Source organism: Aphidius gifuensis, linkage group LG1 (assembly GCF_014905175.1).
Source record: "Aphidius gifuensis isolate YNYX2018 linkage group LG1, ASM1490517v1, whole genome shotgun sequence".
Taxonomy (NCBI): Eukaryota; Metazoa; Arthropoda; class Insecta; order Hymenoptera; family Braconidae; genus Aphidius; species Aphidius gifuensis.
The window spans coordinates 25,895,004-25,921,237 of NC_057788.1; the positions used below are offsets into that span (position 1 = coordinate 25,895,004).

The 26,234-nt window shown below is 25.5% G+C and overlaps 1 protein-coding gene across 3 annotated transcripts in view; it reads left to right on the forward strand.

Annotated features, from left to right (window-relative positions):
- Positions 1-603: 603 nt before the first annotated feature.
- Positions 604-26,234, forward strand: part of LOC122857751 — a 30,260-nt gene continuing 4,629 nt past the window's right edge. The window contains exons 1-4 of one of the 3 annotated variants that reach the window (XM_044160096.1): positions 604-1,130; positions 1,791-1,837; positions 6,449-6,924; positions 21,236-21,354. In XM_044160096.1, coding sequence (XP_044016031.1) covers positions 6,733-6,924; positions 21,236-21,354 — 311 coding nt within the window. In that variant the 5' untranslated portion in view covers positions 604-1,130; positions 1,791-1,837; positions 6,449-6,732. Of the gene's footprint in view, positions 1,131-1,738; positions 1,838-6,448; positions 6,925-21,235; positions 21,355-26,234 lie in introns of all 3 variants that reach the window. The other 2 variants (XM_044160103.1, XM_044160114.1) reach the window with 2 other exon arrangements.

The window sequence follows — 26,234 nt, forward strand, 5'->3', positions numbered from 1 at the left end:
TCTACAACCTTATGAATATTTTTTTCCATTGTTAATTAAAAAATAAATATGATAAAAATATTTATTGATAATTTATAAACCAGGAGGAGCAACAGGATATACGTCATCATTTTATATGAAATGGGAGTATATTTGTGCCAAACGAACAACCAATGATGTTGAATCTAAGGCCAAAGGTAATCTAGATAGGTGAGTGGGAGGTTAGGGTGGAGATTTTTCAAGAGTGGGAAAAAAATATCTATGTGATAGCAGATTTTAATATGACCATTAGCATAGAAAAATTATCATCATTATTTTATTTTTTAACCAATTTAAAAATTTTTAAAAATAAAATAATTTATTTATAAATTTTTTTGTTTATTTTATATATAGTATTTATATTGGGCTTTATTGTTTTCGAAAAATATTGTTGATATTGTTGATGTATTCATTGTAGTTGTTATTTGAATTTTTATTTATATGGGAAGTAGTGAAAGAGGAGGATTTAAGGGTTGTATTGGTCGTCAAGTATATATATAAAAATTCTCCTCTTTTAGATTTATCTCCCTCATTGTAAAAGCAAACGAGGGGAAGTATATATAAATATAGGTGAATTTTACTAAGCATGGCACAGACACTCCGTCGTGCGCGGCCGTCAAATAACCGTTGATATTCGTTGGGGGGTAAATACACCACCGCGTACAATCCAAGGACTCAGTCAGTGATCGAGAGGCATTTCGGTCAGACAGGCTCTCTGAGCGCAGACGGATAAACAAAAATTGTGCAATTGAAAAAAAAAAAAAAAACATATAAAAATAGAAAATTATTGTTTCCATTGTTTATTTATTTTAATAATCATAATTTTATTTATTTTATTAATTTTTATTTATTTAAATTTTTGATAATAAAAAAAAAAAACAATTTTCTTATCAAAGTTTAAACGTGAAATAATCTAAAATAATATATATATATAATTTTGAATTAATAAATTAGATTTTAATTATTAGCCATCATTTGTGTATACTGTGTAATGTTTCACATTTTTTATTATTTTTTTGGGTCAATGGTTATAACATTTACACAATATTATACCCCTAAAAGTTCAAGTGTAACACGAGGAAACTATTTTAACGGCTGAATTATTATAAAAGGTTTTAAAAAAATATTTATTTCAATTAAAAAAAGTAGTATTATAGTATTTTTGATTTGTATTCATTTGTGTTTGTGTTTATTCTATTGAAGTACATTCACAAGCTCTAAAATACTTGAAGAAAAAATATTTAAGAAAACGACGATATATAATTGTGATATTGTAACACACAATGATTTTTTTGAATTTCTTATTAATTTATATTTTGATAACGTGGATTCTGGAAACGTGTGTTTTGTATGCCATTCAAATTTATTATCAATATTACAATTAAAAGTTTCATTATGAATAGATGCTTATTTTAAAAACTTGAAAGAAATAATAAAATCATTTTCATCATTCAAAAGCCCGTGTGTTTTTTTTAATTTAAATTAAATTTTAATAGAAAAATTAATTACTAAATAAAGAGGAGAATAAAGAATTTAAAATGACATTATTTATTTCACTAAGAAAATCGTGTGATTCATATTCTTTGACGATAGTTCAAATAATTATGTTATTAATTTTTATAAAATTGCTACGTCGTTTTCTTTTGTATTTTATACCTGCTTATAAAACTAGGCTTATCATAGTATTAATTATTTTTATTATTTACACAAAATATAAAAGATTGATTTTATAAAAAATATTTTAAAAAATAATAACTAACAACCGATTTTAGTTTTGTAATACTTGAAGAAAATTTCGTCGAGAAATTTTGACGAAGAGGTAAGTTTGCAAATATCAAATCTACAGTATTAATATACCATTGACACAAAATTCATCTGCATTTGATATCAATTCAAGTTTAAACATCAAAATTCAAGAATTTACTGATTCGTAAATGTATAACACTTGCAAAATATAATCCCCAAATATATAATTCTCATACAAAAAAATAAATATATTATTAATTAAATAATTAATTAAAAAAAGATAAATTAATTAAAATAAATAAATAAAATTGTCTTTTTTTTCAATTTCAAAGTTTTTATCAATTTTTTATTTATTTATTTATTTATTTTGGTTAAAAAACTTTTCAATAATTTTTTTTCTTTTAAACTAAATTTTGCGGTATTTTTTATTTGCGATTATTTAATTCCCTGTTGAGACATTATTGTATTAAAAACAATTTACAAAAAAAAATAAAGAAAAATAAAAAATCAAAATTATCAAAAGGGAATACTGAAATGTATATCAATGTGACTGGTTCATTTGAATCAAATAAAATTCATGTTAATGTATATAGATGTATATAATTATATATGATGAGATGGTATATAGAGTAATTTCTCCCACATTCAAACGACATGATGAACGGAAGTTGAGTGGTCGAGAGGACTGTGATAGGTTGATATAAAGAGCTTGGTATATAGTGGCAATGAAGAGAAGGGTGAGGTAACCAAAGGGAATAACGAGCAAGTATGCCAAGAACCACAAACTCTAGGTGACAGAGTGCGAGTGTTGGTTTTCGAGGGCTCAAAAACGTGGTGCTTTTGTTTACGTGTTACTGGACAGCTCCATTTACTCGACTGATCATGTTTATATGTACGTATATATATATATACATACATATAAACAAACTTTAAACTCATGAATTTTGTTGACATAAGAAAATTTAAATATCCAAAAAAAAATAAAAAAAAACAACGTTTAATCGTATATTTATTTACTTGTTTTTTTGTTAATATTATTTTTTATTTGATGACACATAAAAATAATTGGCAAGTTGAAATTTAAAGTGCAGCAATATAAAAATAAAAATTAAATATTCAATAAATCATTTATCAATGCATACACATCTATGTTTTACATGTATATACTATTTTTTTAATTCCTAAAAATGTTTTATATGCGTGTTTTATTTTTTTTTCGTGCATCTAGTTTTGTTTTATTTTTTTTATTCGCTGCTTTGCGGATGCTCAAAAGCTCTCCAAGCTCAGTACGTACTTTCTCATTTTATTTTTACTTTTTTTTTTATACTGTATATTTTTTTTTTATTTTGTCGATTCCCTCTTGTGTCTGGTATGCTTCTCTATATAGAAGTGCAAAAACTTTTGGTCTCTCCCTGTGTCTGGTCATTTATTTTCATGCTGGAATTTATTCCTTTGGGAACACTCGTGTACATTTGTCACATTGTAAACCTCATCGTAATATTATATGTATAGTATATTTTAAAAATTTACTAACTACTGTTGTAATTGTCAATTTTATCAGATAAATAATCTTTTAATTGAAATATTTTCTATTGAAAATATCAAGAGTTTAAAAAGCGATAACAGATGAATTTTTTATGACAAAATAAAAATATTATTTTAAATGATAAATAAAAATATAACTGAGAAGTTGTGATAATAAAATGGAATAATATTATATTCGTTATCAAAAAGTCATTTTTAAACATGATTTTTATATTGGTAGCTGTACAATGTAGCTTATGAAAAATAAAAAAATAAAAAGTACAAGAAGCACTCTTTTGCTGTTTGACGATCTTACTTTTACGAGCAATAAAATCATGATTTTTTTTCTTTTTGTGTTTCTTTCACCATGGTTTATACGACACAAGCCGTGCTGTTTTACACTCTTTTTTTATTTTTTTTCTTCACCCTGACATAATTTTTTATTTTTATTTTTCACTTATTTTTTATTCTTGATCATGTCTCGTTTAAAACGATACATTCATCCTCACCGTATAATTGAGATTTTTTTTTTATTTTTTTCATGTTTTTCAATTTTTATTTTTACGATAGAGATTTTAATTGAAAAAATAAAAAACGTTGGGCTAATTGACATACAATTATTATTGGAAATTTCAATTAAATTGAAAAGTTAAAGCTCTACCCGAAGGAAATTAAAGTGCTATTACTCTTCATTTTCATTAAAACCAAATATTTTAGTCGGATGTTAAAAATGTAGATAGTTTTATATGGCTATAAAAACATTGCGACTGATTAAAATCGAGTAGAACTAATGAGAACTTCATTTATCGTATTAATATCTCAAACAGAGTGTCAGAAATAAATTTAAAAAAAAAAAAGATACTTAATAGTCACTCTGGGAGATATTTATATTTTAAGAATATGTATAAAAATAATATGTACAGCATAAACGTGCAGAATAATTTTAATTCATTTTTATAGACTCTTAATTTTTTTTTTATAATCTCAACTTTATTCATCATACTTAGTCCTCGTAATTTATTTGTATATTTAATTCAATTTCGTATTTGAGTTTATATTTTTAGAAAATATTTATATACATATTTTCATGTGATATACTGAAATGATTATTATTAACATCACGTTGGACATAATGAGATCTCAAGTGCTGTCTAATGGGACAGACAATTGAGGATTCTTCAAAGTTATTCATGACGTTTTCTGAGATATTATTTTGTTTATTTATTATTATTTTTATTCAAGAATTTTAATGAGAAAGATATATATATATATGCTTAACTGCTGAATTTTATTATTTGAATTGTTATATATTTTACATAAATATTTAAATAGTGAAATTAGTTTTTTTTTTATTATTTGAATATGTAATATTTCAGTGTCCTGAAAATAGCAATAGGAATATATTTATATGTATTTCAATGATTCAGGATATACCTTTTTTGTCTGATATTTTTTCTATTTTTTTTATTTTTTTACTCAAAAGATTCGCTTCGTTTCGGCTACCGAGCTGAATACTCGACCGTACTTTTGATATTGCGAATATAATAATGAATAAACGCGCTGAGAATTTTTTTTTCACATTGAATTTTTTATGTCATTCATTTTATGACCTTCTACGATGATACAATATATTTAATTTGCAATAAACAAGTATTTTATGAGTTAAAAAAAAAATCATTAGACTGTAAATAAAGCTTTAATATTTACTAAAAAAAAAAAAATAACAATTAGAATGAAAATATAAAAATAGTTCAATTTGATGTTTTAAAAAAAATATTTTTTAATTAAAATTAAAAAGTAAATATAATAATAAATTTTATTTCAAGTATATGAGTAGTTAAAAAAAATATATTAAAATTAGTAAATTAAAAAAAAATGTTGAGTTGAATATTTTATTATTTTTTTTATAAAAATGAGAAAAAAATTTGAATAAACTTTTTTTTTTTTTTAAAAAAAAGGATTTAACATATGCAACTGAGAGTGACATAAATATAAGAAAATAGATGGAATGGAAAAAATGCATTGAGCATGACCTATTTTTCACAGTGACATAAAGTCGAAAGATTTTTACTGGTTTTTCGTTGGAACTTTATCGCCCCGAAGGAGTAAAAAAAAGAAAAAAAATAAATGTGAAGAAAAGAAAGGAGATTACCCTGAAATGAATTTTGGAGTAAGCCAGCATCATTGTGGTTTTTTTTAAACAACAATGATAGTCCTCATGACTCCAATGAAAACGAGAAAAAGGTGGAGTGCCGAGCATTTCCTTATTTTTCTCTTCAACCCTTATCCCATCTTATTTTTTTTTTTTTCTATTCTTTTAACTTTCAGTCATATCCTTTTATCAATTTACCTCTTTACTCTTTCTTTCAAACTGTTAACTATTTTTATTTTTAAACAACAGTATAAATTTTTCAAACTTAAATTAAAAAAAAAAAAGCTCCTGTTTACAACAAAATTTTCTATTCAATATAAAAAAATTTCTCCAAACATTACAGTTATACGAATAAATATACGATCGAATTTTCATTTTCTTTTCGTGTTTTTTTATTGTTTATATTATTTTAAAGAATAAAAAAAATTCATTTATATTTAAAAAATAAGATAAATTAAATTAAAACACAAAATAAAATTGAAAATGGATAAAAAATAGAGGTAAAAAGTTTGATATATAAGAAAGAACATTTCCATGATTACGTCGAACTGGATAGAAAAATAACGTTGACGTTTCTTTTTCTCATGAATTGCAGATTTTTTTACGATAGAGTATAAAAGCCATTGCCTATATTATATAGTTATATATATTGCCATAAAATTATACCCCAAGTAGTAGTCACAATTTTTTTTTTTTTGACTTTTTAGTTCTCAGTGAGTTTCAGAGAATTTTGATGATATAGTTTGCCAAAGATGAAAGGTCTTTTATCTTAAATCAATTTTTTTTTTTTCTTTCCCTTGCGGTTGTCCCGAGAGACATTAAATATCCATCCGCCAAAACCAGAAAAATCAAACAAAATATAAATATAAAAATAATTTTAAACATAAAAAAAAATTGAATTTTTAAAATTATTTTTCCCTTGATAAGAATAAACAATAAATAAATAAATAAAATTGGAATAATATAAATTTTTAAAATAAATTGTATGGTGATTTTTATTGATTGTAGATGATTTCTCATTGATCAACGTAAAAAAAAGAAGTATCAAACAAAAAGCGCTTGTGAATGGATAGAGCTTATCAAGCTCTCTCTATCTGTGGAAAAATAAAAAATAGGAAAAGCAGTAAGAACAATCTTCAAGATCAAATTAAAAGAAGATACAAAAAAAAAACTATTAAGTGTTAATGAGACTAATGATAGTGAAATACCAATTAAACGTAAAAAAAAAATTGAATACAATTAATTGACTTGTAAAAATATTTCTACGGATGTTATAAAAATTATTATAAAATATGTTGTCACGGTGGTGTCTTTGTTTGGGATCGAAGAATCAAGATCCGCCTTATCAACAATCAACGACATCGAGGACAGGATTGTTCTCCATCAGTGCAGCAGCAGAAGAAGCTGAGCATCGAATGTTTTTTTTTGATAATCGAAATAAAAGTTGTAAACAACTTTTAAGACAAAATGGCTTGCCAAGCAAGGTAAAATAATTTTCATATTTAAAACTTTGTTTTTTGTTATTTAGTTTTTTTTTTAATTAATTTATAAACGTAATGATTTAAAATTTTTGACAATTTTTTCTCAGGTAAGAGAGATTTAAAATTTTTCGTAATATAAGATTCCAATGATCGATAATATGAATTTGATGAGATTATTTTATTAATAAGACAAATTGGAAAAAGAAGATCCATCAAATGCCATTTAAATAAATTTAGTTATTTTTTTAAAAAATAGCTGTATATAAAAATTACGAGGCATTTAGATTCATCAAATAGTTATGGTAAAATAAAAGAACTATTCGAATCGAAGAAAGAATATTTTAAATAGTCAGAGTCTCGTAATTGTATTTTTTTTTTCTTAGCAACTTTATCATTTCTTCATCTTTTTCGTAGTTTTATTTTAAATTAATAAAAAAAATTTAAAGTACTACGTGGGATAGCAGTACTTAAAAACTTTTCAGACGAATAGAATGCAAAATGAAATGAAAATTAAACCAAGCCGTCATTCACAACACATCAAGTTATAACTTATTTTCTCACTTTTATTTTTTTTAACATTCGTAAAAGTTTAGAATTCAATGTTTTTATGGAATGATGTGGAACACTTTTAAGTGAGAGAAAAAAAAAATTTAAAAAGCTCAAGATAATCAGTGAGTTTGTACACAAACACGTGGGAGAAAGTAAAAAAAAAAAGAAACAAAAGACAAAAATTCTGTCAAAAGTCTCGTTTGATTTGACTTTACCAAATATTCTAGTTGTTTGAATAATTCACAGACATTCCTCGGGGCCTCGTTCTCATTCGTTCGTGTCACAGGTTCAAATTTCAAATTTTAAATTCGTCCTCTAGACACGAAACTCTCAACAAACTTATATTTTTACATGTCAGTTTGATTTTTTATTCAGTGATGAACTATATTGATACATTTTGACCTGACACTCATTCATTCTTTTTGCAGAACATTAAATAATTTTTTTTTTTAATTCTTTCATTGTTATTTAATGAAAATAAATATTTAAAATTGATAAAAGATAAAGAAAAAATAAAATAATTCACTAGTATGGAGTTTTGTGAATAAATATAATTTTAAATTTATCAATGGCCAAAAAGTTCCACGTATTTGCTGAGGTAAAAAAAAATCAAGAATCCTAAATCACATTTTCATGGAAACTGGACTAACACCAAGAGTTATTGGTGGTTAAAAAAAAAATTTTTTTCCTCTTTATAATTTATCGTACTCAAGAATTTTATCCTCACTATAATTTTTTTTTTTTTAATACATATATATATAAAATTTTTTAGAAGAAAATTTGATTATTATATACGATTTTCAGTTTATTAAAATAAATTAAAAATAAAATTAAACTAATATTTACTTTATTAATATTTCAAAACAATGAAAATTAAATTTGAAAAAAAAATAGGTCAAAATTGTGGTAATCGATATATCGTTGTGCAAAATAATTAAAATGAAAACAAATATATTTTTTTATTCATCAACCGTATGTTGGGAAATGTTGTTATTACTTTTTTTTTTTTTTGTTCATGCACATGTGAAGCACCTGATGAACCTTGCAAAATACACGGTGACATTTATATTACACACACACACACACACAAGATGATACTTGTATACAAAATAATAAACTCGTATTTATACAACAGATATTTTGAGTTCATTAAATTGTAATTATTCATTATTAACGCATGATAAATTTTCTCATAATATATAAAATATATATTGTATAATGTATTTTCGAAAAGTAGTTAAAGGATTATCATTTTTTATTTTATATTTTTGATAATTTAACGTAATTCAAACGATTAAATTTGAATATTATACATTGGTATAATTTAATTTACATTTTCAAAGACAATTAAAATAAATTACAAATGTTACTGATAAAAATATCCATATAAATATAAATGTTTCATTTTAAAATTGAATTAACAATTTCCATAATCTCTATACAAATGAAAAAAATATATATTTATGTATCAATTGTAAATAAAATTTCAAATTAAAAATTTAAAATAAATTTATATTTATAAAATTTAATTATTAAATTACAGAGAAACATAAATAATGATAATAATTATATCATCAATGTATTGACGAGTTGAGAATCCTTTCACTGACTTTTATCGGTTTATTACCAGTTGATCTCATTGTCTACTCTATAATTTAATTAACCAACTAGATAGATTAAGTCTTTTATATCATTGAGGATTTATTATAAATTTTTTTATTTTATTTCTTTTTTAATTCTCTTAATTAAAATTCGAGTGATCACTAGAGTATTAAATTTAATAGTTTTGACTCTCGTAAATAAAGTAAATGATAATAATTATAATATAAAATAAATAACAAATAAATGCACAATTTAAAAATAAAAATAAAATAATTGTTTAAATAGAAAATAAAAAAGACCATACCTTGTAAAGCTGGTATTTTTATTTATTTAATTTTTATTGATTTATTTATTATTAAATTATTAATTATGATGTAGTATTAATAGTTGAATATGCCCTATATTTGCATTATGCACACGGTAACAATATACATCTATATACATGAACGGAAACAGCAGAGTATACATCCTGCTGTTGCTGCGATTAATCATGCCACAGTCCTACACAATAATCAATGAAAATTTTACCAAATAATTCAAAACATGTATTAAAATTTTATATACATTTTATATATAATATGCCTCTGGCAATCTAACGGATATTAACAATGTGTATTTGACTTTTCAATATTAAGTCAATATCCAAAAATTAATAAACTCATTCAAACTATTATTATATTAAAATTTCATATATAAAAACAACAAAATAAAAAAGACAAAGATGACATTATATATATAAAATTAAAATATTTATATGCTCAAAGAAAAATATAAGTATAAAATTATATTATATGAAAAAATTTTTAATAAAAATTCTAGGGTCAAAAAATTTAACTAGTTAGTAAAATATTCCCACATCAGACAGAAATAAAATAAAAAAAAAAGATTATTCAGTTTTTTTCATTTGAAAAAATACATCTTGATGTATAAAGAAATATTTTCTATTTATTCTCTGGCTGAGTTGCCACACGTATTTTCTTTGATGACCATAAAAAAGTGGTAACACAAACTATGTGAATTTCAATGTTAAAAACAATATATAGATGAAAACAATACACATATTACAAAAAAAAAAAAAATAAAAAAAAAAATGCTCTATCATTATTATTTTTGAGTTCTTTTGTGTGTATGACACTGAGTGAAAGAAGCTGTCTAGAAAAGTATACACAAAAGCAAGTAAAACGAGAGGCAAAAGCTAAAAAGCCGTGTAGTAAAAAAATATTTAAAAAAAAAAAAAAAAATCCTAGAAAACAACGAGTAAAGGTTAAAGAGGCTAACAAAACGTTGATGGGGTTGGGGGTTGAAGTGTATAAAGAAAAAACAAAATGCATGCGCGTGTACAAAGAAAGGGGTGAGATGAGTAAAGAGAAAAGTATGAGGAAGAAAAAAAAAAATTATATACATCTATGAAAGAGGAGGAAAAAAATATAAAAAAATGATAAATAAATAAATAAAGATGGACCAGTCAGATGAAAAAAGGAAAAAAAAATATGCCTGAGGGAACGAAACGAGTCTAGCGTGAGAAAAAGAATAAGGGTGGAATATTGTCAGTTGTGTTTTTCTCGTTTGGATTTTCTTTTATGACTTTCAACCCTGTCACCACCCTCATTGAATTTTTTAGGTAACTATGGTTACTTGCTTGAAATACTAAGACTCCAAGTAAAACACTCAACGTACAGTCAGACTTTTTATTTTCAATGATTTTAATAATATTGTATAATCGATTTTTATTATATATAATTCATATTATTCAAATAGTTTTTATTTTAAAAATAAAAAAAATTTTTTTCCATTTACATACAATGGAAATAAAATATTTTAAATAATTTTTTAAAATATATAACTACTCTATAAAATTAATCCATATGTACAGGCAAATTTTATTATTTTTATTTATTTTTTTTTAAATTTACATTTGAGATTTTATTCAATGAATGTATTTGGCAGACTCTGACATTTTATTTTATTTTATTCGGTACGTTGAAATAGAAAAAATAAAAATAATGAAATAAAAAATCCAATTAAATCACGAGAAGAATAAATTGGAAAATATATTTAAATAAAATCGAACTTTAAAAGTACTTTAAACACATGTATTGGTTTTCTCTAACATACAATGGAAAAAAAAAAATTAAATCTACTTAATTAATTGAAATTTAAAGTCCTCAGCAGCATAATGAGGGTGTTGAAATATAAAATTCCATTACATCAATCTTGATATATAATTATAAAAATATATATTTTTTATTTTCATCGTTGTGATATGTGTGTGTGTATTTTTTTTCTATTTTTTTTTTTTTTGGAGCAAGTTGAATTGACCAGGAAGGATATTGAGAAGAGTGTATATATCAAAGAAAATAAACCAAAAAAATAAAAAAGAGACGAAATAAATTGGGAAGAGCAAAGAGATATATATAAAAAACGAATGTGCGGCTGGCATTTGTCGCCTGCCATAGAATGATACTGGGGTTTTCGATTTCAAAGAAAAAGAACTGACCTGACTTGGCTTTAGGATCATTCGTAAAATACGAAAAAAAAAAAAAAACCGATAAGAAAAAAATCGATGAAAAAAAAAAAAGCTGGCAAACTTAACTCAGGAACAAGGAGAAACCAAAAGTAAAACGAAAAAAAAGAAATATATAAGAGACAATTTTTCTTTTCCGCTAGAAGTTCCAGGGTTAGAAGAGTGTCACAGGGTGCTCAACGTCGCGAGAAATACGAGCTTTCCTACCTCTTCACCCTCACACATACAAACAAGAATAAGAATTTCTATTTTTTTTTTTTTTATTATTATTATCTTGTAAGGTTCGATGCACACTGACATTTTCAAGATCTTCTTATCAGCCCGCATTAGCCGTTCAACTGAATCAACAATTTTCAGTATCAGCTAATATTGTAAATAACTCAGTTAATTACAAATCTCATCCAGTTACAATCAACATCTATCACTGAAACTTGTAAAATTTAATTAATTATTTATCACTAATTTACCCTCTATATTCATTTATTTAACAACAAACGTTTCGGTTGGAAATTCATATGGTGCATCCATGGATAATATTCAGGAGGTTCTGTTTCATATATTCACAAATTTTTAGAATTTTTTAGCTTTGGGTTTGCTGTTAAATAAATAAATGAAAAACTCTGAGTGACATCATGACTACACCAATGAATAGCCCCTCGAGAATTTATAATGAAAATTATCAATGAAAAAAAGAGTTTTCTTTTTTTTAATAATAAAATATTTGATGTTCAATTTTAGAGTAAAATTTATTAATTGATTGGTACAATAATATGATCCATGTAATTTTCTTTGATGTTAAAATATTTGATAATAAAAGTTATCGAAACTTTAGTCATATAGGTATATTTATTATTTATATTAATATTTTATTTTCAATATTATTATTGCTATTTTTAATTACTCGGTTCATCAGCGATAAAGTTTTTTAATTATAGTTGAAAATTTATTGAGTTAATTAATTTGTTTTTAACTTTTATGTAAGAAAGAAAAAAAAAAAAAAATAGATAAATTTTATGGTTTATTGTTAATTGTTAATTTGATAGTCAATTAAACTATTATTATTTATACAATTTTCTTATATATATTTTTTCATGTTGTATAATAAATTGATGTTATAAAATTTTTTTTTATAACTTTTCAAGTAAATAGTTTTGGACTTTATAGATAGGGGTGAAATTTCAGAGTTAGTTTCAAACAAAAATTAAGAAAAAAAAAAAAAACTCATCACTAAATAAATAAAAGTTTACTTTTGAAAAAAAAAAAAATATAATCAGAAATTTGATTGTCAGCTTAGTAGTATTAATTTATTTTATAAATTTTTGCAAAGCAAAGTGTTGATGGTCGAAATTACCTTGATGAATTTTTTTTTAAAAAAAAGCTAAACGACTCTTCAATGAATTCCTACTTGAGATTTTTTGTGTGTTTTTTTTTTTTTTTTTGCTGTTGGCAAAATGAACCCTCAAAGTTGCAGAATTACAAAGAAGAATCGTGACGATTATTTTCAGTTTACAAAGAGAGAAAGAGAGGAAGGTCAAAAATATAAAATAGAATAAAAAAATAAAGGATGAAATGAGGGAGAATAATAAAAAAAAAGAGATGTTTGTCGATGCATGATAAAAAAGAATGTCAAGATATTCTAATCGGAGGCACTTGTTTCTAACGATCCTCTTTTGTTTTTGAAACCTTTTGCCGCACCTCTTCAACAATTTTTCCAAAGACTTTACTCAACAATTCACTTGTATTCACCATTATTTACTTTACTCTAAACTTAAATTTTCATTTACTTATTTTTTATACTCGCTTGTTTTAATTTTTTCTATATTTTTTTTCACACAGTCATTTTCAAATATACATTCAAAGTATAATTACTTTGTTGACAGCTTTGACGTATAATATATAAACACATCATTTATATAAAGAAAAAAATATAATTGGAAAAATATCACTTGTTGATAAATTAAAAACTTTTTTTATTTTTGTTTCAATTATTATATTTTATTTTTTCACTTGACTAGTTTTATATAATTGCTTGATAATTTGACATGGTCATTTTGATATTTAATAAGTCCTTGAATCAACGTATTTAATTAAAACATGCAAATTTTAAATTAACGAAGCGTACATGACTGTCAAGTTTTAATTGCTGTGAACGTGTTCTTTAAATTAATGACTAACTCGTCTCGGTTATTTTATTTATTTGTATTTTATATACAGGTATATAATTTTATCGATTATATATACATATATAAAAAAAATAAAAAAAAGTTTTGCAATCCACTGTGTATGTGTGTGTTAATTGAAAAAAAAAATAAAAATCAAAACAAATATCTTTCTCAATCAAAAAAGCTTTGATAAGATTCTTTTGATTTTTTCTCATCTTGAAACAATTTTGTTGCAATTTTATGAAGAAATTAGCTTTAAGTTGCGAAGATACTTGAAGAATAAAAAGAAATAAAACAAAAATGAGAAAAAAAAAAAAAGTATCGGTTGAAATCAATGCCGAGGGGAAATTTCGTGATTGGTGCGATCTTAGACCGAGAAAAGAAAAACAAAAAAAAAAAAAAAAAAAGGAAAGGAAATGGTTCAATTCGAATTGAACTGAAAGAATTCTTCCTTAAAGTTAACGACTGATTCCATTGGCTTATTAAATTCACTGAGAAAACCGGAATCCCTTCATATACCCGTAATTTGATTCTCAGTAGATGTACAATTATAGTGGAAATAGAAAATATGAAATAAAAAAAAATAAAATCTAAATATATACTGGAAGATAGTCTGGCAAAAAAAAAAAAAAATCATAGGAAGTAGGTAAAATTTTATGAAGCGAATAAAATGAACATTCAGTAAAATAGAAATATATAATTTTGAAAATGTAAGCAAAAATTGAATTTAATTTTACAAATATATTATAAAAATGAAAAAAAAAAATATTTAAAACTTAAAGACTATATCGATCCTATCTGCAAAAAAAAAAAAAAAAAAATCGAGTGACATAAACATAAAACCCTGATTTACCTGTATATATAAAACAAGTCATAAAAAAAACTTCAATCTACCTGGACTATCGAGTTGAAATTGCAGATGGGATTACCGTGTCAGACTAATTTTGTCATTTTCCGCGAACGAGGGATTATTGTGGCAATGTCTTTTTTCGTTGATGTCATGAAACAGCCCTTTACCATAAAATGTTAAAAAGATTGGAAAGAAAATTTCATGTGCATGCTAGCTTATAATGGAATACCAGGATTATCTTGTCACCCATAATTGGTAACAATTTGTGATCGTGTGCTACGTATGGCTAGCTTAATATAGACGACTATATACTTTACGCTTAAAAAAATTTACCGCTGCATATATACATGTATAACAGCAGAATTCCAAAAAAATTTCAAATATAATATAGAGATTTATTTGATATACAACAATATACCACGACTTGTCTTGAACAAAGTTACCTTGTTTTAGCTCTCATGAGTCGAAAAAAAAAAGAACATCTGCTATCTTTTTAAATAAAAAATTTCTCTCAACTAAAACATATCTTACGAATAATAGAACATTTATACTAAATGGAACATCTCTCTTAAATAAATTAAATCCATTGTATTAAATTTTGGAAGACATCCAAAATAGTTGAAGGACTTTGTTTGAAATTAAATTCATTTAATAATTTTTTTACTGGTTTGATTTAAAAAATAATATAGTTATATATACTGAAGCTTTTTCTAATAATGACTAATGACTATTTTCATTAGACCCTAGACCAAAAAGATATGTGACTGTAAATTTATTATCATCATAGATTATACTCTGTTCATAACATTTTCATTTTTTTTTTTTTTTTTTTTCATAAAAGTTTCAAACTATTCTTTTGTTTAATAACAGAATAGATAAGTAAATTCCTTTAAAATTAATGACTCACATAATATTTCCTAAACTTCAAGATTGAAATATATATTTAAAATGTATTAAAATTTATAGTCTGTTATCAAAAACTTGGGTAATTCATTAATATCTTTTATCAACTCAATTAACGTTATCGTCCATATATATATATGCCAGATCAAGAGATTAGATGATTAGGTAACAAATGACTCGAGAAGTATATCTCACCCAATTTCACAAATCCATAAGCGACATATACATGTACAACATATTCGCCACACATAGTATATAGTATATGTCACAATTGCTTCTTATTATTAACGGTGATTTAATTAAACAACCCGCATACTCAGTATTCCAACACTAGAAATTTCATCTTCAAAAGTAGACGAAATTCTCAATGATACACATACAATGCATACATAAATATTTTGTACAAATGCAAATTATATAAACTATATCTAATGTTAATTTTCTAAAAGTCTTAATTTTCTAATCCATTTGCATATATTGTATGACGATGTGTTTATCTAATGTATGCAAGAATATGTTTTGAAACTTGAGGTTCAACATGCAGACATATAAATTCAATACAAATCTATTGACTATATATGTATATTGTATATATATATTTTGATTCATGACCTAGTATGCAACATAATATGTCGACGGGTTAGTTTTAGTATCAGTTTACACGTTGATTCGGAATCACATTAAGTGCAATATTTAATTCGTAGGGTGATTGTCCTACGGGCTTTTTACAATGGCTTCCGATTGATTTCATACACTGAGATTTTGTGGGTTTTTTAAATTACACAATACAACTGTATTACATGTTTTGTCAGTAATTTTTTATGGCTTGATGCTGGCTTTAAATAAATTATTGAATATTCAAATATATTATCATGTCTTTCTATTATATATAAAAAATATATAAACTTGATGACTAAATTTACTGTTAAATTTATTTTTAATTTTTATATTTAATTTCTTTATTTTACTATTTTTTTTTTGTGTTTATTTACCATCCGAATATTTATTGTTTATTAATTTATTGAATTTGCCAATATTTCGATTCTCATTTATTCTTATTTACTTAATTTTTGTACCGAAAAAATATGATTGTTATTTGTAAATATTGAACTTTCATTTTACCGATATATAGCAATTTTTTTTTTCTATTTTTTGCGTAAATATAAAATGGGATAAAAAAATTAAATGAAAATATGAATATATAGATAGAAGATGATAATGTTGAGCACTGTGGAGAAAATGTGAGATGATAAAAGCTAAAAAATATGAGAAAAAAAAATAATGGCAAGTTGAGTAGACGAGATGATATTCAGTCAACGGAGCGTAGAAACAGATTATAGGATTAATCGGGAGTTATATAGACTATCGTGTATATGTATAAAGTAAAATACATACATATAATTTAAATATAGAATATATATATATATATATATATATATATATACAATACATATATATACAAGCAAAGAGATAGATAGATAGATAGATAGGAATTTACAGTAGATTCAGTGGACCAGTTCATGAATATCCTACTTCACAAGCTATCATTCACTCAGTGCTTCTGGGTGTTACATATACTTGAATCACTCTTGTGAATCTCAATATGTACATGAACTACTACAATACACAGACAATATAAACACAATTTCAACATTAATATATAGACAATGCAATCAATGATACGTTGGAATTTTACTCAATAAATATACAACCCTATTGTTTCTGTGCAATGAAAATTAGTCTCATTTATAACTAATTTAACAGTTAAATTATTGATTCATTAAAGTTTTATATATAATATTCTTTTTTCTTTTGTTAAATATAAAAAATTTCATTGATCTAAATGCGCGTAGTAAATGGCAATATCCGTCGAGTAAATTTCGAGAGGGTCGTAATCTCTTTCACTGAACTCAATCGTTTGGGATTGTATGTTTTATTTGCTCACGGGATTACTTGATTTTTTTTTTCTCATTCTTTTGCTTTATTTTTTACCCTTTTATCCTTTACTATTTTTAACTCGGAAATAACTGCAGCCTTCACCTTGTCCTTGTTCAGAATAAAAGTCACGTTTCTTTGTATGTCACCCTTATTTAACTCTCCCACTTTGACCTCAAAAAAAAAAAAAACAATATGAATTTTTTTATTTTTTTTTTACTCTATTCTGTCATTATATCTAGACGTGAATACTAAAGTGCTGTGATAATCAGTTTTTCCTCGTTACAATTTTTTTTTATGTATTATTCTATTTTTTGAATAGTGTTTTTTTTTTTTTTTTTTTATTTCTTCAGTTTTATGATTCATAGCTTTGTTTTAATTTTTTATTTTGGTTAAATGAAAATTGCAAGCTGGTGTAACTGCAATTGAAAAGCAAGTGAGGCGACATATGTCATTTGTGAATAAGTATCACAGACGAGTCACGTCACGTCGAATGGACGTGGACAAAAAGTTGGCAAAGAGAAAGAGGGTGGTAGTTTTAAAGGGGGTTGGAATGTACGCTTACAACTCGCTTCGAGTTACCCGCGTACATAAATCATTCGAAGGCAACGCGGTTGGACGCTTTTTAGCTTCATGCACTTTGCCCTTCTATCCCTCGTCTTTTACTTTTTTTTTTTTTCTTATTTTTTTTCCCCTCAAACCAACAGGGTATAGAAAATATAAAAAACAAAAATATACTCCAATATAAAAGACGGAAAAAAATAAATAAATAAACAAAAGAGTATACATAGATGAGAAAGACTATAAGTATACATAAAGAATATATACGATAATGAAAAACATGTTTTTCTATGTGAAAAAAAATATAAAATTCAAGTTAATATTGCTAAGTAGATAATTTTGCAAATAAAATAAAATATGCTTTTATAAATTTTTATAAAATTTCTAGTACTTTGATGTTGTTAATATATTATCATAAATTTATTTTATGAATCTAAGATTATTTTTTTTTCCATTAAAAAAATATCATCTTGCAAAAAAAAAATATTTTTCGAATACAGTAAGGTATATGAAAATTTAATATTTGAAAATTTATGAAAAAAAAAACTATTTTTATCATAAAAAAATAACAGATGAATAAAGAAGAAGTAAAAATTAATTTATCAAAGTACTTTGACAATTTTTACAAAGTAAAAAAATACAAATTAATGTACAAAGAGAAAAAAATTTTATATATTAAATTTTTATTTTTTTCATAAAAAGTATTATTTAAAAATTGAAAAAAAAATAAAATGCAACGTGTGCATGTATATTACATAAATTAAAATATATTTTTTTGAATATAGTTGGATATGCGTAAAACTCAGCTGACGTTGATGTGGTTATTTTTTATTTATTTTTTTTTTTTTATATAAAATGTATATTAGGTTTTCCACGCTCTATGCTCTATTATATCTATAATGATGTCTGTATATAGTAAAATTCAGTGCAACCTACATAGCTGCCTATTACCCATACTGTATATAAATTATGTAATGTAGATATATACATATCTATATACATTGCTTGTGTAGTATATATAAAATAGAATATGAGGGCAAAGGACGAGTGAGGAAAGAGGCAAAATTGTTCACCCGGGGGTGAAACCCGGAAAGGCAATTTACATCCGTTGCCGGATTTCCCCGATCGAACAAGCGAATTCCGTGAATTTCAAAAGTTATCTTAAAGTATACATAAACTCAACACTCAACATATATATACATATGAATATATTCAACTGTATCATCATACTTGCTCTCCACCCAAGTCGATTCGGATAAAATTCGTAAAAAATTGAAAAAATGTGAAAAAAATAATTTACCGCGGAGAAATTCTTCCGAAATAAACGACGAGGAGAAAATTTCTCCACTCATTCCTCCGCATGGGTCAATTTGGGAAAAATTTGGAGTAATCACGGAGAAATTCGGAAAAATCCGGAATAATATTTTCACCAGGGCTTACATAGTGTATGTTTTACCAGAACCAGTTTTTTCATATGAAAACACACATACACTGTTGGTGGAAATACTTTGTCAAATGTATATTCTTGTTTTGTACTATCAGCTTTACCAATTTTTAATGTACATTCATCAGTATAATTGATGGAACATGGTGTTTTCTCTCTTTCCTTGTCTATTTTTTGTCTAATTCGACAAAATACTCTAATGTTTCCCTTCAGCTCTTGAATGAGTTCTTGTAAATTTTTTTTGGCCTAGCGAGCGGGAATTGCCCGTTTGTCGCCCTACAAATTGCGGGCGACAAACGGGTGTTTCCGGCCGCTCGGCCAAAAAATAGTATGTGTCACGCCGACGCCATGTGAGTGATCCTCTCTCGCACTCAGCACACACACAAATTTCAACTTTTACAATATATTTTTTTCGATCAATTAATAATTTTTATTATTATTATTTTTTTTATCATTACACGAATGAATGAATGTAAATTTTTTTCTACCACAAACCACCCCAAAGCAATTTCAATCATAACCACATTTGCCTATTGAGACTGAAATGAAAAAAAAAATATGATAATTTACCGTTGAAATAAATTTTGGCGTATAAATGTTAAAAAGACGATGAAAAAAAAACTTTTTATATGCATATTATAAACGAGAAATGATAAATCTCATATTAGATTGCGGTTTCAGCAGTATTTCAAGAAGGGTCGTACTTGTATAAGAGTGTGAGGCAGATGATGGTTTTAGATTCAAATGCAATTGGATATTTTCTATATACTTGTTTACTCGCTGGATCGGCGAAATTTTATTGCGATGATGCCGATAAAATCTCGCGATTTTCTTTATACCTCTTCTTTTTTATTTCAAACAAACACATACAATTGCAAGTATATATATATAAAATTTGTATTGATAAAATGGAGTGAGGTGCACTCAACGTGATATGCCGCCAAGATTTTCTCTCGACTTTAACCTCACGTCGATTTCACAAAACTTTCACAAGTTGGTACATTTCCAATTTTTCTTATTATTTTATTTTTGTTTCTATTTTTTATTATGATTATTTTTACCATCTAAGTAGCAAAGTTTTTCAAGTTTTATGTCTCACGTGGGATTTAGACTTTTCCATGACGGAAAATTAATGAGTAAGAAGTTGAAGGTAAAATTTGTACATTAAAAGGTCATGTTGAAAAATAAATTTATCAAGTTGAAAAATTGACAGGATAATAAATCACTCAAGGCAGATGTAAAATTCTCAAATTAATATAGGCATATATATTTACAATTTGATTTGATCGGTTGTGATTTTTTTATTTTATATATCGATATAACCATCGAAAGACTTTAGTGTACATGTATATAAAAAGTTTTAAAGTTTGTCGTAAATCACAAGCAAGCTTGGGTAATCTAGAGTCACCCAACTATTTTTGTATGTTGATCACGAAGAAGAAAAGAAAAGTGTGCCAAGAAAAAAAAAAAGTAAAAAAAACTAGACCGAAAAAAGAAAATAAAATTTCGATAAAAAAGAAAAATATTTGTGATTGCAGAGAAATGGAAAAAGTTGGGCAAGGAATTTCAATATTTCTTTTGCTTGATAAATGTATTGCTCTAGAAATGAAAGAAACACGATAAAAAATTTACGATTGAAACAACGCGATATTGTATTTTTAAAATAAATAATTTAATATATTTTTTATATTTATTATATATAGAAAAATATAAATTTAATCAACAATCATTTTTTAATTTATTTTTTATTTGTTATTTTATTCATTATTTTTTTTTTCTTCCAGGTCATTCTTTTTCCCGATGAAAGTTGGGCAAGGAACGCATGTAGTTCCCATTGGACAGTAACTCCATTTTGGTGGAGTCAAAGTATGTGCAAAATCGTTGAAGTGACTGGCTCGCGAAGGTTGGAACCATACAATCATATTTCACTAATTTTTATCTAGTCATTTTAAATCATTTTTTTACAATTCAATTTGAAAAAAAATAATATATTTATTTCTATTATTTTGATAATAATAATTGCATGATAGAATATTGCACTTGATTCATAAATTTTTCACGGTAATTTGATCATAAGCTCTTTTAGTTTATATCTGACGATGGAAATTCATATTTCCGAGAGAATGATTTAGTTTGGACTGTAGCATGAAACTGTATAATAGCTTTAGATATATATATTTTATATTATTATATTTGGGTGAAAGCTTCAACAAAAGAAACGTATATTGTTATATATATGACATAAAATATATGTACACCAGGTGGGTATAGCTCCTAGCAGTTGTACTCATTCTGGTTTTTAACTTTGCTATGGGCTAAAAACTTTACATCTTCTATCAAAACTGCATGCTGTCGTAAAACACATTTTTACATCATTTTAGTTTGCAAATTTAAACATTTAAATTTTATAAATCTTTTTTTTTTAAATATATATATTATGGTGGTTTTTTTATTCCAACATACCGCAGAAACGGAAGAAAACTTTTGAAAAAAATTTTTATCTCAAGCAAAAAACTATATATAAAACGCTTTGGGCCATTCACATAACGAAAAACTTTTACAAGTTGAATGTCGCAAGTTAAAAACCTTTCTACTTAAAATCATGCCTAAAATTTTTACAAAAAAAAAAATAATAAAATATATAAAGAATTGAGTTTAAAAAAGGTAGAAAAAAAAAAAAAAAAAAATCTGTAGTTATACGAGAAAAAAAATAAATAAAAGAAAGAAAATAAAGGATCTAATTTTTTCTTGTTACTATTTGGGGAATTGAGAATTAGGGATTGGCTGATTAACCCAATATGGGATAGAAGAAACAGGTTAATTTCCGTTTCTGCTCTGATGGTCGACATGCGGCAATTTAGATTGAACCTTTATATACATATAGTTGTGGGTATCGAGGGATCGTTTGTAATGGCTTTCGTATAAAACATGTAGCATACAAAAGTGCGAATTACTAAAACCCAAATGTTGCCTTTTATTTGTCTTTGTCTTTGTTTTTTCTAAGATTGTCAAATAGTGAGGTTATTTTACAGACATGAAGAAAAAATAGAATTCATTATATAGCACTACTAAATTTAACATTGACATTTAAATTGGAAAACCTGCTGTCTCTTAAAAAGAAAACCACAACGTCTGATAATATCTTCAGTTGTATTTGTGCGAATCTGCTGACCATTTTCACAAATAGCTCCCATGATAGTTGTAAAATTCTACGAGATACCTGTGCTAGTGAGAAAATTTTTAATTTGATTCTTGCCACGAAATAAGATCTTAAATTTTTCAACTGTTGTTATATTTTCTCTTGCACATATGGGAGTTTTTTTACTAAATTGCTAAAATTTTATATATTAATATTTACAATAGTGTGCACATGTGTGTATTGATTATAAAAGAAAAAACTTGAATAATATATAAAAATATGTATAACAACTATAGTATAAAATTGGCAATTCAAAACAGCTATAAAGTGGAATGTGCTCATCCGCAACTCTATCACAAGTTGTATTTACGAGGTCATGTCCCAAGATGATAATGGCCAAAAGTCGAAGATCATTTGAGTTGAGTATTCAATTCACGGCACGCGATACCGATTTCATACTGGAATAACGCAAGTCGTTACACGAAATTCAGGAGTTTCTTATCGACTTTGAAAATCTATATCAAGCATATAATATACCTTACATATGTATGTGTAGTTAAATAATTCTCGTTCACACATACATATAACAAACATTATCTCATGCGAACGACTCAAATTACCAAATATGAGAGTATATATTTAGTTTACCTATATATATGTACTATATATTTGTCTTGGCAAGTTAGGCACTAGGCTGCGTATTCCCTGTTGAATAATATCAACGGATATGTGGGCTGTGATGACTCCTACACAAATTCACATATAACTATATATATTTATATATATATAACTCATTTAACTTTCTAACCAAAATGAGCATTGCTCTTGTTTTAGATGCAACTCTGCGCAAAAGCTTTTGTTTCATATTACTACATGAACAAACATTCAACTATAGCTTGTGATAAGAATATAAAATTTATTGTCAAAAAACATATCAAATTTATATATTACTTTACCAACAAAAAGCTTCAAGTAAAATTTTTTTGTTTGTGAATATTTTAACTAGTTGTAAAAATAATAAATTATCAAAATATTTACATACATTTTTATTATTTTTTTTTGATGATTATGCTGTGATTAAATCTTTCTGTTGGTAAAGCATTATTTTTTTGTTTATTTTGTATTTAATTTTTATACTGAAAGCCAAAAAATTATTGTCTTTCAAGCTGTCTGATTCTAAAACAAATTATATATAAAAAAAAAAAAAAAGAAATTTACGCGTAAATACACATACTTATGTTGAAATACATTGGAAAGTTAAGGGTGAAAATATCTAACGTAAACAGTTTGTATTTACAAGAGTCATCCATCGAGCTTACTATCGTTTGTTGTCTAGTCTCCCATTCTCCATTATATCCTACCATTCTTTCTCTCGTTATTCGTTTTTCTTCAACTTCTTTTTTTTATGTTTGTTATTTTCTGAACCCTCTGCTATTTTTCCTGGACTTTAGAAATAAAGCTGAAATACGCCACGAGTCTGACTGGGATGGTTTTTTTTTTTTCTACTCAATATATATATTATAGTGGGGATAAGTAATGGAGCCAGGGATTTCCCAGTGTGCTTTTACGATAGTTTAAGATTTGACCGAAAAAAGCTTTCTTGCTTTTTTTAAACTATCCATATGTATATGAATTTTTAACTTCAATCGACCTATATTTTGTTCTTTTAATTTTTTTAAAAATAATATTAACAATTTACTTGGTAAAATTGGATTAAGTAAAATTTAGAGTTTTGTTATTTCACTATAAATATTTTTAAAATACAATTTAACGATAAGAGATAGAGAGAATATAGTAAATGGGTCGAGGGATTCTCCTATTCTACTTGGAGAATCGTTTTAACTGCTTCATGAGTCCAAGTCTTATTTGGATTTTCTAAAATATATTACCCTGGGTATTTTCTATTGTCATGTTTATATATATATATACATTATAAATGTCTGTTGCAAGTGGGCAAAAGTGTTGATACTAGTACACGTAAAGCTTCAAGTGAGAAAGGATTAATTTTCCAAGGTGCAACGTTCAAAAGAAAAAGAAAAAAAAATAGTAGAATTAGATGAGGAAGTTAGCCGTTTAAAATTTTAATGAAAGGAGAAAGTCTCGTAAAAGCGTACGTACAAGTGGAAGGGTTTAAACCATTAACTCGGACTATATTGTGTTGTTAGTATCATGCTGTACGAGGCGTGGGCCTGGTCTTCAGATTAAGTGTCCAATACATAGCAAAATAGTGAAATAAAAATAAAATAATAATTAGATAGATTAAAACAAAATAAAATTGGAAAATAAAAAACTTTTATAAACATTTTTTTATAGTATTTCATATAAATAGAAAATGGGTTTTCAAGCTTGTTCAATTATTATTATAATGAATAATAATAAAAATAAAAAAAAATGAACAAAAATAAGTTTAACCTCAGTTAAATTTTCAACGAGATTGTCGTGGGTAGATTTCTAGTTGCACTTGAATAGTAGACGATTAAACTTTTAATGATCATCGTTGGGTTGAAATATTCCTTGGGGATATCCTGACTCTGATGTCAATCCCTTTCATCCAGCCACTGCGATATACCACCCTCTCGAACAAGTGCAAAGGGCTACCCGTCATTTCTCGCGACACTGATTCGCAAAAGTTTTTTTTTATTTTTTTTCTTTTCACCATTATTATTTATATTTTTTTTATTTATATATATAAAAGTCTCGTATCATATTATGTCAATTTCCATGATGATGGATTTTCTTAGTACCAGCCATCAATTCAACTATCATATCTCAAAGTGGTTATTAAATTATCACGGAAATTTAAATATCTTGCGATGTCAATCATTTTTATTTCTTTGAAAATATTTTTTTCTTTTTCATTATATTTCTACGAGTCATTGAATTCAACATGCCCATAGAGACTCACAGAAATGTGAAAGATAATAATAATTTAAAATTTATTATTCAAGGGTATATAAGAGACAAGCAGGTAGACGATATGCGTCGGGTAAACCACAATTTTTTTTAATTCATCATGTGTCAACAAACTGACGCACGATGTCTAGCCAACTTGAAATGTGCATTTGTCAAATGCATTTACATTTTCATAATAATAAAAGCATATGGCACGCGCCAAAAAATTTCATTAATAAAAATGACATAAATTATAATAACAATAGACTTAAAATTTAGTCAACAAGAGCGGAAAATATATTGTTGAATAATAAAATTTCATACTCAAGATAAAATGACTAAGGAAAAAAAATATAAATAATAGACAAAAAAAAACAATAGAATAAACAAAAAATAAAAATAAACGAAAAAAATTTACAGTATAGTGAAAATTGCTTCAAACTAAAACCCAAGAGTAATACAATGTTACACAATTCACACATGTGTTACCAGTGGTAAAATACAAAAAATATGACAACCACTATATACAATTGCTAGGAAAAAAATAACAACCCTGTAATTTTTTTCGGTAACGCTATTGGCACCGAATACGGGGGAATTTACGGGGACATTTATACAGGTTACGTGAAAACTTACGGTAAACATAGCCACCGTTGTGTGTGCAGGACTGTTTATATTGTGTGTGAAACCCGTAACTGTCCCCGTATTTCCCGTAAATTTCCCCGTATCGGTGCCAATAACGATTTCGAATT